The sequence below is a fragment of the Brienomyrus brachyistius genome, chromosome 10 (assembly GCF_023856365.1).
Source record: "Brienomyrus brachyistius isolate T26 chromosome 10, BBRACH_0.4, whole genome shotgun sequence".
Classification (NCBI taxonomy): domain Eukaryota; kingdom Metazoa; phylum Chordata; class Actinopteri; order Osteoglossiformes; family Mormyridae; genus Brienomyrus; species Brienomyrus brachyistius.
Window position 1 is genome coordinate 13,909,876 of NC_064542.1, and position 15,270 is coordinate 13,925,145.

The 15,270-nt window shown below is 42.2% G+C and overlaps 1 protein-coding gene across 9 annotated transcripts; it reads left to right on the plus strand.

Annotated features, from left to right (window-relative positions):
• The first annotated feature begins 823 nt into the window (after nucleotides 1–823).
• LOC125750748 (myotubularin-like) lies at nucleotides 824–12,483 on the plus strand. 9 transcript variants are annotated; one of them, XM_049028972.1, is made up of 15 exons: nucleotides 855–969; nucleotides 2,906–3,018; nucleotides 4,281–4,356; nucleotides 4,899–4,993; nucleotides 5,693–5,803; nucleotides 5,888–5,989; nucleotides 6,250–6,333; nucleotides 6,699–6,836; nucleotides 7,455–7,640; nucleotides 8,286–8,471; nucleotides 9,066–9,269; nucleotides 9,414–9,506; nucleotides 9,715–9,828; nucleotides 9,999–10,175; nucleotides 10,700–12,483. In XM_049028972.1, the coding sequence occupies exons 2-15, from the start codon at nucleotides 2,968–2,970 to the stop codon at nucleotides 10,889–10,891; spliced, it is 1,809 nt and encodes a 602-aa protein (XP_048884929.1). In that variant the 5' UTR covers nucleotides 855–969; nucleotides 2,906–2,967; the 3' UTR covers nucleotides 10,892–12,483. The 9 variants fall into 9 exon arrangements, with proteins under 9 accessions (XP_048884935.1, XP_048884929.1, XP_048884933.1 ...); XM_049028976.1 differs by having other exon boundaries at nucleotides 4,284–4,356; XM_049028974.1 differs by having other exon boundaries at nucleotides 862–969; nucleotides 2,943–3,018.
• The last annotated feature ends 2,787 nt before the right edge of the window (nucleotides 12,484–15,270 follow it).

Below are 15,270 nucleotides of genomic sequence, written 5' to 3' on the forward strand. Positions count from 1 at the left end.
CAACTGAAATGTCAAAGCAGCAACATCATCTGACTCTAACTATGTAGTGGTACAGTCGCTCCATACTTTGTTGAATAACAATCAAAAAAACGCGAGAAAAAAAAACAAGTCTCTTTAGGACAAATGATGTAATATCAGATTAGGAAATGCATGAAGAAACTGCGTGTCATTTATAAGTTAGACTGAATTGTTTTTACAAGGCACCGCTTGCCTCTGTCATATTCAGCACTGCATTTCTTATTGGTGCCCAAGTTCAAGGGCCCAAAGGTGACGTGATTATTTGCCAGCAATGTGATTTGACCTACAACCTTCAGGACACAAGAGCAGATGATGAGCCCTGATGAGCCACACCACAAATATTTTGGGGGGAAAATGGGTATGCTGTGTTAGACAGATCGAATTGTTCCAGTGGACTAAGGATTCCCATTTGTGAAGCGCGTAGTTTCTGTGATAAGATCCAGACACCCTGGTTACCCTGCATAGGATTAGAAGGTACAGAAAATGCATGGTTGGAGGGATTTGTGTATTATGTACTAAAAACAAACATGTGAAGACAAAAAGCATAAAAATCCTGCGGAAAATCCTGGAGAAGCGAGGAGTCAAAATAAAACCAGTTTTGCTCTTTTCTAATGATTTTTATTACTAAAATATATATTTGATTTGTATAAACATGAAAAAATATGAATAAAACATACTTTATATTCTCGCAGTTGTTATATTCCTCACATTTTTATACAGTACAATTAACACAATTATACTTATACATGTAGGCCTAAAATATATTTATAGTGAGCGGTTAGCAGGCGGATGGAAAGTACGGAAACAAAAAAAATACATATCCCAGAACACGCAAGCAATAAGCCAATCCGTGCGATCTAAAAAGTCACATGACTTCCACCGAGCTCTTCCATCGGCGGTGCAAAACATTGGAAGAAGATTAGGAACATCAGCGTATCATACGGTTTTGGGGTGAGTATGAACGTTTGTAGACTAACTATATGAGGGAATAATTTTTGAAAATTATAGATGCAACTAGCAAAAACTTTATCGAGTTACAATGGGAAAGTGACTGCTGTCTACCATACCACTGGGCCCGTGCTGTTTCCTCGTCCCATTCGATACTTTACAGAACGTGTACATCTAACTGTTGGGTTCTGAAACTTAACTCTGTAGTTCACAAGGTAATTTAATATTTTTCTTCATAAAAAACACAAGCTCCTTCTCGTTCAATAGCTGTAACAACGCGTTTCCAGTATGGTGTATTGCTTGCAAGTGCATCCGTCTTCCGTCACTTTCTTCTTAGTGACTTAAAATGGAATAAATCGAGCTGTAAATCTATGGTTTCATCGCTTGTAGGTCCTTGGAGCTTAGAAACTCGTTCGTTGTTTAAACTTCATTCTGTAATTTGTTTTGAACTGTGGTTTTTAGCATGCATTAACTTTAGCTGTCAGCTTCCTGTTGTACAATGATAATAATAGTAAGTTAAAGCCTGTGGGCTGTGTCGTATGTTTATTAATAAAATATTGTGAATGCAAAATTTGTGTACATTGCTTTTCCTGCTACCTTATCGATTATTATTAGTTCGTATTTTCTTCGTTTTGCCTGTATTATTTTTGTCAACTGGCTTACAAGTAGTGTCGTGTGTTTAATGAATGCCACTATTGTTGTTATTAATAGTTACATTAGTCATTGTTAATTAAATAATACATAAATAATATTTAGTGCATCGTTCACAGATTCTTGGATAAGTTCGAGTAAGTTAAATGTATAAATTAGCAGCCATATATAATGGGGAATAAATGAGCGGAATCTATAAAGTCTATTAAGGTCATTGGTTCAAAATCCCAGTCCGGCCAAAATTTAGAAGTAAATCGAACGAAAAGAAATCAAGCCGTCAAAATTTGATATACCTGCCCCGTCAATATTACTGTAGTTTTTGCAGTTGGTGAGATCTTGTAATCAGTTTTATGATCCATTTATTACTTTAAGATTTTTGTTCCAAAGCTGGACGCTTCAATACATGTTCAGTTGATCTAAATCGTATCCAATCAGAACTTAATCGAATCTAATAAGCTAAGCCTGATTCGTTACATATCTAACTATGTTTTGTATTGCATCGGTAGATGCCTGTCGTATAACAGAGCGAGATACAAACCCATAAACTATAAGGAATTAAGTGTACGTTCCTATCTCGGCAATATGTTGGCGAAGATTCTTAGGCTGTTGAACTGAGTCGAATTAAAATAAGCATGATTGTAGCCTTTACTTAAAGCTTTACTAATCTAAAAGACCACAAGCCGAGTTATGCGTCTCAGCTGTAGCTCAAAGGATAAGCTTAGCATTGTCCCCGACGTGGACGCATGCGGAACCGCGGTTCTGGGCGAGTCTCCGTGGTATATATTTTTTGTCCAGTGCTCACCCAGGCGTTAAGTGCAAGATTTAGCAGCGCGGCACCAGTGCAAACAGCTGTTTCTGCGCGATCAAAAGCCAGGATCACTGACAAGATGGTGCGCGTTTATCTGCCCTCTGTGGTTTTGAGTGGTGGGCTGCAAAATGCATGCAAGCTCACAAGTTACCGATGTCGTATTGTACCCACATCTTGCGTTAGCCTTCACTGACCAGTCAGGATCCTGTTTAGCTCAAACAGCTAAATACCGATTACTGATGATGGCATCTCTGCAAAGGTTGTAGGAGGAATAGTGCATAAGAGACTGGAATTGTTCACCAGAAGTTTCTGGTTTCAAATCCTAATCGTGAAACTGTTATTGTTCCTCTTCAAGCAACTTTTAATCCATAACTTTAACATAATCTGAGCAAATTAAATGGGTTTTAGCCTGGGGTGCTGCTGGTCGCTAATCAGGGTGACTGTCGTTTCCCCTGTTTTCCCTTATCGTTTGGTGCCCAGAGCTCTCATTGATTCCTCCTCTGGGCTGTGTTGCCAGTGCCCCTGGAAGTGCGCCCTGATCCATGGCTTCTAGATCAGTGTCCAGCTCTGGACTGGAGGTCAACCCCAGCAGTGTGAGTCGTGGGGAGATGTCTGGCTCTGTGGGTTAGGCCTCTGGGCCGGACGCTCCCTGAGCAAAGCCCTTAACCTCAATAGCTCCAGAGGAATGGTTTTCCCTGATTTCTCCACTGTATGTTGAATTGCTAATCAATTCTCTGATTGGGGAGGCGTGCCCGCTTCTCCGAATGCCTATGACTATAACTTATTGCCTTGCCTCTAATGGGAAATCACAAGCATCTTTTCACTTCTTGGCCTGGAGTTTGTCCTAATTAAAAAATCTCTGATTAACTTTGTTGTTCTCTGCCGTTTATGGTGAGTCACTTTCTTTGGTCTCCTACTGCTAATGGCTGATGTGATGAACCTGCCGTGTCGGTCATATTTCCCATACATGTAGGTGTTTCCTATTTTATATTGATGATGCTTTTGTATCTGGGGACCGCAGAATGCGACTTGGACACAGGCCGAGGCTTGATCAACCTCTGTGGGGTTCTATGGAAGAGGGTGTCTGTCGTAAGGCATGAGACGCCCAATGACTCCAGGAACAACACTGATGATGTGTCCAAGTTTACATTCTGTGGCTTTACAGCCCAGGTATAGATCCTTTGCCAACACTGAAGGAGCCCCACCTTTGAGGCATTTCCCTTCAGTCGCAGTCCCTCTATGACGTTTAGGGTGCTGGAAGTAGAGTAACCATGCGTACCACCCAGTCTCTATCAGCCATTGGCCCACTATTGGGCTGTGGGCCATCACTCCCTCTGTATCTCTCTTTGCCTATCGTGTTTCTCCTTTTTGCTGTCTTCTCTCATCCTCTTGCTCTCTTGACTTCTCTCTGCTGCCCGCCACAGTTGGAAGGACTCCGCCGTGGAAATCCACCGGCGATCCCACCTTCATGCTGAGGCTGCACCCACGAACCCTTGCTCTTCCTGCCCTATGGCCCCTCTACACGACAGGTCTTACTCCAGGTCACTGACCTTTAACCATGCGGTGGATCTTTCCTGGGATAGGCTGTCTGCAAAACAGATTGCATGCTGCTCCACCAGCTGGAAACCCTAAAATGACATCCATCACTTTCTTTCGCTCTCTTTTTCCCGCTGTCTTTCACTCCTTCCTGTCTCTTTGTGCAAATTTATAAAGCTGCACTGCATTTTGCCATTATACCAACACCTGATTTCTACCATTAGCTTCGATTCCCAATTAAGCTTCCCACGTGAATTGTGCAAGTTCTGCATGAGCATCAGCACATGTCAGTAACATTTTCTTCTTCTCTGTCTGAAAGCAGCCGTCAAGAGAGTCTTTCAAAATGGACCAAGTGCCTGATATGCCCCTTTTGCCTGGGGAGGAGAGGGTGATAGGTGGGTCTTCACCTTCATCGTTAGGCTCATCATTTTCTTAGACTGTTTCCCTGTCTCTGTCAGCCTGTCTATTATTTATTCTCTTAAAAAAATGTAGGCAGAAATGGCTCCACGGGCATGAGAAATGTCTGCAATATGTAGCATCCCTACCCAGAGATATGTGTGAACATCATGTATCTTTTAAGCCATTCGTGACTTGTCTTCAAGGCATTTTATAAACGACAAATTATTTTTAATTGTCCTGCGGATTTTGACTATACGCACGGCAGTGTGGGTTTTCAAAAAAGACATTTGAGGAAGTGATTTTTTTTTTTTTCACAAAATTCACTAGAGCCCTTGTGTCCACAAAGCCTCAGCAACAAGAGGGGGGGCTTCATGTAACACTGTCTTTTTTATTCAGAACATCATGCTGATTTCATTCTGCTTGTTTACATTTAGAATGTATTTGCACTCATGAAGCTGTAATACATTTATAGTTCTTTTTATATTTGAGTGAGTCTTATCATTGGCACGTCTTCATATATTATGCACTCCCCTGACAGACAAAGAGATCATCTACATGTGTCCCTTCAGCGGGGCCCTCAAGGGGAAAGTCTTCATCACCAACTACAGACTCTTCTTTAAGAGCACGGACATGGTAAGTGTCAGTTGCACCACTTGGTATGAGGGAGAGGAGCTACAACAGTAAGCTGAAGGCCATTTTTTAAACTGAAATCGCACTGGCAAACCTCACGGTTACTGGCACTAGAATATTTAAAGGGGCTTTTTCATAGCCTGTGTGTGGTTTAGGTGTTAGAATGTATGTCATAGCTCTGGAACATAGGTCATAGGTCATAAGATGACAGCATTAATCGACAGCAACTTCCCATGTTTGCCAGTAGGTTCAACTTCCAGGAAACAATTTTTCAAATTTTTGACACACTGGCTTGCAAGCCCATGTGAACCCGACTGTTTTGATGCATTAGGTCATAATGACTGGACTGTTCCGTTTCTAAAATTGTTGTGGTCTCAATTTATGCCTCATGTTCTGCTTTGGCCTTTCTGTGGACTCACTTGTCTTGCATATTTAGTTGTAGTTCTGCAAGTCCGCAAAGATAAATGCATTTAGAAGCATCTAAAAAAAATACCAGTTTAATCTTCCTTTTAATTAGAGTATTTTTATTGCATTTTTCTCAACAAAATCAGTCTTTTCCTTCCTGTGTTTTTGCCTTTGTTGTGTCATTTTTTTTTGTGCATTATTAGGTACTACTTCTATATGCTATATAGCTAAAAAGCACTGCATAAATAAAAGTACCATTGAAATATATGTTTGGTGATGTCATGACTTTTGTCCCAGGAGAACAAATCGATCCTTGATGTACCTCTGGGGGTGATCAGTAGAATAGAGAAGGTGGGTGGGGCTACAAGTCGCGGAGAGAACTCCTACGGGCTTGACATCACCTGCAAGGTAATGTTTGCTCCAAGGTTGCAGAGTCCACTGATGCTGCTGTCTGCTTCTCTCTTAGCTGTGTCTGCACCTTGTGTTTTGTAGGACATGAGGAACCTGCGCTTTGCTCTGAAGCAGGAAGGTCACAGCCGGAGAGATATGTTTGACATCCTGTTCCGCCATGCATTTCCCCTGTCATCTAACCAGGTGAGACTCTCTCTCTCTGTGGATCATAAGACCTGAAAAGGTCATTCTCATCCTGCCACCAGCATATCACAGCCTATGCTAACACCAGACTCGGCTCAGCTTCTTTGCATCAGGTGAATTTATATTAGGTTTATAATCTTCAACTATGATGGAATATCCATCCATCCATCCATCCATCCATTTTCCAAACCGCTTATCCTACTGGGTTGTGGGGGGTCCGGAGCCTATATGATGTGACTCTTGTGTGACTTTTTCCACAGAGTCTGTTTGCATTCTTAAACCGGGAAAAGTTTGAAGAGAATGGCTGGGATATCTATGACCCAGTGCAGGAGTTCAGCAGGCAGGTGAGTGATCCCTTCTGCTTGCAGAGTGAATAGGACAATTGCATTAATAATAAGCTCCATGAAATTACCCCTGTTACAAATGGTGCGACAGTCAGTGTTAGAAACCTGTGGGACCAGCTCATTTATACGAGGTGTGGGATTGGCACAGATCACAGCCACTTCATATTTTAAGCAAATTTTCAACAAATAGCCCATCTGAACATCTTATTTGGATTTTACTGTCCATTTCCTCATCATGGAGAAAAAAATTTATATAAAGTAACTAACCTGCTTCTTTCGGGTGAGTTAATCCTGGGAATGGCCCCGGGCACCCTGAGTAAGGGGTTGCCCTTTCCGTAACTTGTAAACCATTGTGCCTCCTCCAGGGCTTGCCCAATGAGACATGGAGAATCACCGCAAACGAACTGTGCGAGACGTACCCCTCTAAGCTGGTAGTTCCCTACAAGGCCACCGACGAAGACCTGCGTAAGGTGGCTGCTTTCCGCTCCCGCAGCCGAATCCCGGTGAGTCACCTCTATGTTTCTGGGTGTATTAATGTATGGTACCAGTCAAAAGTTTGGACACACCTACCCATAGAAAGGTGTGTTCGTACTGTTTGCTGCGTTTTAGAATAATCATAGACACCAAAACCATAAAATAACATATGCACTGATTAAAACAGTATTAAAAAAATAATTATTATTTTGTGGGGGGAGTGGGGGCATCCCTGTGGGTTGGGACACAGATGGTTGCTGGTTCAAATCCTGTGGTTAGCAGAGTGATCCCACCATTGGGTCTTTGAACAAGGCCCTTAACCCCAATTGCTCCAGGGACTGGCTGAACCTACTTTCTCCTCCATGCCAGTTTCATGAGGTGGCCTCTTGGGATTATTTCCAGCTGCCCTGAAGGAGTTCCCACATATATTCCGAGCACTCGATGGCAGTTTTTCCTTCACTCTCTGGTCAAACCCTTCCCAAATCATCTCTGCTGGGTTTAGGTCAGGTGACCAGGACATGTGATGCAACATTCTATCACACTGCTTTGTAGACGACTTGGTGTGTCCACGCATTTGACTGGTAGTGCATGTGTCCACATTCTGTGAGTATGAACTATGGGCACTTGGTATGTCTCTGCAATCGCAGGTGCTGTCATGGATCCACCCGGAGAACCAGGCAGTGATTGTGCGCTGCAGCCAGCCTCTGGTGGGCATGAGCGGGAAGCGGAGCAAGGATGACGAGCGGTACCTGGAGCTCATCCGGGAGGCGAACGGTACCAGCAGGCTGACTATCTTCGATGCTAGGCCAAACGTCAATGCTGTGGCCAATAAGGTATGATCAGTAAGGTCAGACAGCGTGTAAGGTTGTATTTTGTCCTCCTCGAAAACTATTTCTTGAGCCCCTAGATTTTACTAATTACCCATTTATTGTCTGTCTATTTATTTATTTATTAACCTTTATTTAACCAGGAAAATCCCATTGAGATTTAAAAACGTGGCCAGTATAGGCAGCAGTAAAATATAAAACATGATTACAAAATTACACAGTTGCAACACAAGCAAAAGACAAAATAAAAAGGATTAAATTTAAAAAACAGATTATGAAAAACGGATACATGCAATGGAGTGGGCCTCGAGAACTTGGACTTGAACTTGTTTGGATTTAAACACACTCAATGAGATCAACTCAGTTAATTTCCAGTCTTTCTGCAACATATTCCACGCCAAAGGTGCAGAGTAGCCAATGCTCTCAAGAGAATTAACTAAGGTACAGCTGACTAGGTAAATCTCAGAGAATAGATACTGGATACCTAATTTGGCAGCATGGGATGAAGACGACTAGCTTTTTATACTGTATTTGTGCTTCATTTAAATATGATGGAATGAAGTAAAACTCTTTGCTTTAACAGCAGGAAGTGTCTGTCACCATGTGCCTGTGGTGCTTCACTGTGTGTGTGACGTATCTTGTTGGTTGCAGGCCACAGGTGGCGGGTATGAAGGTGAGGACTCTTACCAGAATGCTGATCTGGTATTCCTCGACATCCACAACATCCACGTGATGAGGGAGTCCCTGAGGAAGCTGAAGGATATTGTCTATCCCAATGTGGAAGAGTCCCACTGGCTCTCCAGCCTGGAATCGACGCACTGGCTGGAGCACATCAAGGTGCATGCTGGGAGAGAACGACCGCGCTTACAATCATGCACCGCGTAACAACATTTCCTTCAGAGACGGACTGCGTGTTCAAATGTGGCCCCTTAAGATTACAACGTAGCTAAAAAATCGGCTTCTGATGTCATAGCGCAATGTATTACTCGTGTTTGCAGTGATGCTGGTGTAAACAAACCCGCTGCACTGCCAGTTGTATAAAAGTACAATTATGTACAGTACATAATACTTGATAAACTAGTAACATAGTTGTTTAATATCATTATGTACTTACTATACTTTTTTGTTATTTAGGCTATATGCTGTAGCTTGGTGTGTAGTAGACTGGATCTAGGTTAGTGTAAATGCACTCTACGACGTTCTCACAATGGTGCAATCGCCTACCAATGCATTTTTCAGAACGTGTTCACGTCGTTAAGCGATGCATGACTCTATATGCTAGCGATAGCAGAGTGTACGAACTAGCTACCATTCACACACTGCGATTTTCTTCGGCATGAAAGCAAGATAAGCCAATATTAGCGACAATAGCCCAGCACTGACGGAGCAGCTCACGCCATATTCTCCTACCGATCTCCTCCCCCCCCACAGCTGGTGCTGGCAGGGGCTATCCAGGTGGCAGACAAGGTGTGGTCGGGCAGCTCGGTGCTGGTGCACTGCAGCGATGGCTGGGACCGGACTGCACAGCTCACCTCCCTGGCCATGCTGATGTTGGACGGGTATTACCGCACGCTGAGGGGATTCCTGGTCCTCGTGGAGAAGGAGTGGCTCAGCTTCGGCCATAAGTTTGCCTCCGTGCGTCCCAGGCCCCTGTCACGCATCCCTATATGCAGCTAGCTTCTCCTAGCATTGTTTCACTAAGCTGCATACTTTAAGAAATGGGACTACCAAATATGACATGGACCATTTCTCATGGGATTGCTTGCTTTTTTTTTTTAGCGTATTGGCCATGGGGACAAGAACCATGCTGATGCTGATCGTTCCCCCATCTTTGTGCAGTTTATTGATTGTGTCTGGCAGATGACCAAGCAGGTAGGTGCAGCTCAGACCTGGGCTCTCTACAGGGGATCGCAGCGTTTGATTGGTCCATATGATCTGGGTTTTCTACTGTTTTTGGATCTCTGATGCGCATTGTGCTGTGCTGTCTGAGTAGCTCTGTCATACCTGCTCTGTGACAACTAGTACCGATTGTGCTGTGATCCACTCTATTGTTTTTCCTTCCCCGTCCATATTTCTGCAGTTCCCCACAGCCTTTGAGTTCAATGAGCGCCTCCTAGTGGTTATTCTGGATCATCTCTATAGCTGTCGCTTTGGCACCTTTCTCTTCAACTGTGACAGCGCCCGCAATGCCCATGTGAGACATTTCTCCTCCTACAGATGTCCGACACATATCTGGTTTATGAAATATTGTAGAAAAATCCTCCGCCACTGCTGGGTTATTAGCATGTGCGTGTGCATGTTAACCTCCTCATGTGTACGAAGTGCCTCCTCATTTAATTGAAGTTCTGGATCTCTGGCCCCCAGGAGGTGAAAACCAAGACTGTGTCCCTGTGGTCCCTCATCAACAGTGAACAGGCCTCCTACATCAACCCCTTCTATGCTATAGAGAATGGCCGTGTCCTGTACCCTGTGGCTAGTATGCGCCATCTAGAGCTTTGGGTGACTTACTATATTCGGTGGAACCCCAGGGTCCGGCATCAGGTAAAACATTGGAGATTAGGGTGTCCACCTAATCCATGTCGGGGGGGGGGCACTATGAGCTATTTCAGGTTTTACTAACTACTTTAAAACTGAAAGGTTCCTGTGCTCGGCTAATTACTTCAGTTTTTCTTGTGCTTTTAACCGGGTTGTTTCCTTGGTTAAAAGACCCAACCCTCTGTTTCGCATTTGCATTAATGACACATGCATGATTATAGGAGACCAATGAGCACAGACGGAACTCGGTGCTAAAGTGAAATCCAGGCCTTTTTAATTGGAGTGGTAGTTTACAAACCCTGTCATAGCTTATACTGTCCCCTCTGAAATGGATTAGGTGGTCACCCTATTGGATACCTGGACATATAGTAACTGATATAGTCTCTGCTGGTCCAGTCCCTATCTGATTGCATATAACTGTACTGATGAAATATAAGGCTAACCTTTATGGAAATTCCTGTAAGATCTGAATTGATCAAACCTTTTTGATGTATTCTCATTTGCATGTCTCTGTCTCCCCCTGGTGGCAGCATCCAAATCCAATGGAGCAGCGCTACATTGAGCTGCTGGCACTCAAGGCCCAGTATCTGAAAAAGCTGGAGGAGCTGCAACTGGCTGACACTGCTGTTCTCCTTTCCAACAGCTCTGCCCCGCCCACACACCTGGCCAATAGCTCTGCCTCGCCCACGCAGCTGGTTACACGCTTGAGCACTTCAATGTGATTTCATGTCGTTCATCAGCTAGAGATTTGTACATAGCAATAACTATAGTAATTAACTACGTTATTACCATGATCAGTGCGGAATAGTTGAGGAAAGTCTAGTATGTAGCAGTGCTCAATTTTGCAATGATTTGGCTACCATAAAGAAGCTTGGCAATGTGTTTTTCTAAATGCATAAGCTTGTAGGGGAAAATAATAAACCATCTTTATTTTATCGTGGTACTCAAGCTTCGCTTTTCAGAAAGCCTCTTCTCATCCTTGCACTCCTTGGTCTAGAACATGCTGTGCGACCGGCCATCAGGAAAGCTAGCTAATCCACAGGTTAAATTCAGGGCATTTTGGCCTGAAGCCCATGTGTAGCCTTAAAGCAGTGTATTCATTTTAATCAAGTTACTGTAACTGGAGCAATCACTGAAGAACCAGGGCCGGTACCAGCCACAGTGTAGAAATAGGTTGCACTGGTCTATGCCAACTGTCTCTTGTTGATAACAGTTGTTTTTATACTTGTTTTAATCCAGTGCCACAGCTCTCTAAAGGGAATCTCTTATTACATTTCCTGCACCTATCTTCACAGGACAGCTATCTTCCCCTTGCCAGAAGCACTTCCTGGGCACAGAGTCTACATAGCTCTGTGGAAGGGGCGTGCAATCAAACACACATGTCAAGATGCATCTTTTACTTAGCAATGACTGGGGGAATGGCTCGTCAGGAGTGGAGTTGTTTTGGTGTCTGGTGAGAGTTAGGGGAGGCTTCTGAGCTGCTTGAGGCCTTGAGTTGCAGTCACTGTGCTTCTGGAAGAAGGGCCAGGATAAATGATTAATTCTCCCTCAGTGCCTTAAATGCCCAAGGTGCTCCACAGGTGAATATCCTGTCCTCGGCAGAACAGTTACCTATTTGTTGTATGTACCTAATGTGTCTTAGATGAGGCCACTTATAAAACTGGTTTGAGTGCGCAGCTGTGCAAGTAGTATCAGCCTCAAAGCCTGTTCCAGTACCTTGATCAGCTATGTTCAGGACTGAATTTGGGTGACGTCAGGGTGAGAGGAAGGTACCCCTACAGATATGCAGAAGCCCCGTAATGACAATGCACTCTCTGCATTTGAAGAAGGCTCATGAACAGAAGAACAAGCTTTCATTGCTATTTGTGTAAAATATGCATTTATTTTAAATAGTTAAGTAACATCTTTACTTCAAAACATATTTTTGCTATTGGAAGTTTTGTTTGTAAAGTGTACATTCTTTAACAAAGAATTTTTTAATGAATTTTTATGCCTTGTACAAATGGACTGGAGTAGCCATTTCTGTTTTGTATGCTTTTCTTACTTTTTATCTGTATATTTTTGGTGTTTACGGGCACTTTGTAAGGTTTTAGTATAGGGAGGTTTGCATTTAATTTTTGGTGTAAGGAAAGTCTGTTCAGGGAACATTGTAAGTTTTACTTTGCTTAAGCACAGTAATTCAGATCCCATGGATTTAAAGGGAAATGTTTTTTCCTTTTTCAGAAATTATTTTGTAACCTTACACTTTAGGGAGCATTTTTTTAGTGGCTATACAGTGTCTGTTAATGTTAATTAAATTAATTTAAACATTCCATATGTAATGAGTCTTTTTTCATGATAATTAATAATGTGATTATTGGTGTCCTTTAAAATTACAATGAGCTTTGTGTTTTTACTACTCTTTACTGCTGTCTCTTCATATTTTATTAAACGTTTGATTGTAACGCATTTATGCAATGGAAATATTAGCTTTCCTAAATGCCACTGAATCCAGGTGTTACTCTGTATATGTTCAAGCAAGCAGTAATTTAAATACTATAAAATTTGGTTGGCTTGTAAATGATAATCTCAGGCTTTTAGCATGAAGATATGGGTCTACTCTATTGTTCTTAAAAATCCAGATCTATGAAATATCAGCACACTAATCTGGAAAGGTGCACAGTTCTGGATCCGGAAATCAAATGTTTACATGGACATCTTTTGGTGTATACTCTGTAATACATTACATGGAGGTTTGGAACCTTGATGTATCCTGTGTACACGACTCTGACAGTTCAATCTGATTAGCCAGCGTCTTGATTGATTCATTGAAGGTCTTCACGCCGATGCTGTTGTTGCTGAGGAGATCCCGGCAGTAGAATGTTTCTCAGTGCTCTATTCATTCTGTGGCCCATCAACCCTTAAGAACCTGTTTCCTTACTTTTAAAAAAAATCCAATACCGCAATGCAGATTGCTGTGATCTTCATTTTATGTGTGGAGAATGTGACGACATATCAAGGATGCCATTATTTTGCAGGTTTACAGTGCCAAGGTAAGCGTGTGCGATCTTCATGTTTTTTGCCGTGTTATTCATTTGAGATGGTTATTTATTTTAGTTTGGATTTTCTGAGTATGCAAGCAAAGTTCATACATATTTTTGGATAGAAAAAGTGAAAATGAAATTTACTTTTGTTCTTTTTTTTTTACTAAAAAAAGTCTTACTTACTTGGTTAAAACATTGATTTAGTGAATGAAAATGTAAAACAAAGAATTTTAGCTTTGGCTCAGTCATAGAATGATTAATAACTAGATACTGTGGAATTTGCAGATTGGAATGAAAAAGGATGGTGAAATATATGAAGTTGAAAATAAAATTTGGCACCCCTTCCATATAGAACACCAGCATTCTAGGTAAGTTATCAGGAACCTAAGAACTGTACCACTACATCTGGGATACTGCTGCAAATGAAACCCTTAATCTCATCCAGGAGTTCACATTTAATTCCCTGTCTTATTCAAAAACAAAACAAGTGCTAATCCAAGAAAAAAAATAGTTATGGTTAAAAACTAAGATACATTATTCATAGGCATAACTAGTATTTCACAGCTGAGTCATTTAACCATTTGCCATTACAGGCACTGCTCCTCCAATCAGCAACAGCTCTCAGGCTGCAGTGTGCAGTGTGACCCATAGATGGCAGTAGTTAGCACTGGCGTACACAGTTCTGGAATATCCCTGCTTTGATCAAAGCAATCAAGTGCTCCAGTAAAACATCCAGCTTATATAACTCATTTGATTTACTAAAAATACGAACATCGTCTAAATGTAGAAAATCACCTATCTGTACAGGAGCAGCAGTGTGTGCTGGGAATACTGAAATAAAACTATACATTAATGAACTGTACATTAAAAATATGATACAAAGAGATAATACACCGTAACAGATACCGGAACCAAAATTCACACATTTGCTGCACTTTTTTTGAACTGTTCCTTTTTGAACTTCTCAAACCTCATCTCTAGATGCAATCTTACTATAGATCAAAGTGGGAACATCAAACATTTAAAGAGGGTGATTCTGAGCCTGTTGATTGGCTGCTTAGTGTCTCCGTAGTGGCAGGCTGAATTGCTTGCGTCTTTTCTATCATTCGTCTGAGGGACATGTACATCTGAGTAACTAAACCTGTCATTTTGTACGTATCTACGAAAGCCTTGCAACAGGCAGCAATCATCGACAAGACGACTGCACTGATGATGCCTCCAATGACGTTCATCTCCAATTTGGCTGTCCGAGAGAGCAAGGGGGGATGGGGTTACTCTAACCATACTGCGATTCTGCATCAACAACATGTCGGCAACTGATATGCCATTATCCAAGTACAATAACATTCAAACACTAAATAATTTATAGAATATCAATAACAAGACGATACCAGAGAGTACAAATCTAGACCAAGATTTTGTTTCAACTCAAAAAAAGGAAAAAAAACACTGGTTGGTTGAAACAAAATCTTGGTCTGGATTTGTAATCAATGGACCTGAAATCTCCACTTCTGGATGATACTAAGCATGATTGTTCAAAAGCAACAGGGCATAAATATGGACATCTGTCCTTCCAGGGCTTACAACCAACATATTGAATCATTTTTCTTCTGCTCTACCCTACCGTAGTCGACTCCTGTTGGTGCGATTTCTTTTCCTCCTACGGAGAGAGAATCAGTGTCTTGCCGAACTGGTTCAGATTGTGTACAGGTATTTTAAAAGAAATTCAGCCAAGCATTACAATAATAATCACAGGTCATACATACTGTTTTCAGAAGATTTGTCGCCAAGATGGCCACCTGGTATTTCGCCACCTGTAAAAGTAGCTGGATGAGCTGTTGTGCAAGAGCTGTAGTGCGAACAGATCATTCAGCTAGCAATGGTTATTGTGAGAGAGGGTCTGACTGATTTTGTAGCATAGCCACAATCCCTACAGTGCTGCATGGCTGTAAAGGTCACAGAACTCAGGAGGGATGCTACGTAAAAAAAAGAAGGATCACAGTGCAACTCGGAGTTCTGGGCAGAGGATTTTCTGCTAGCGTGATGGCATGTCAGCTGCCGGTACGTTTGTCATGTCC

What these genes read in the sequence shown, in the direction of transcription:
- LOC125750748 (XM_049028972.1), top strand. Translation starts at nt 2,968, where the DNA reads ATGGCTTCTAGATCAGTGTCCAGCTCTGGACTGGAGGTCAACCCCAGC. An exon ending in TCTTTAAGAGCACGGACATG is followed by an intron (nt 4,994 to 5,692) that starts GTAAGTGTCAGT and finishes CTTTTGTCCCAG; the next exon opens with GAGAACAAATCGATCCTTGA. An exon ending in TCTGGCAGATGACCAAGCAG is followed by an intron (nt 9,507 to 9,714) that starts GTAGGTGCAGCT and finishes ATATTTCTGCAG; the next exon opens with TTCCCCACAGCCTTTGAGTT.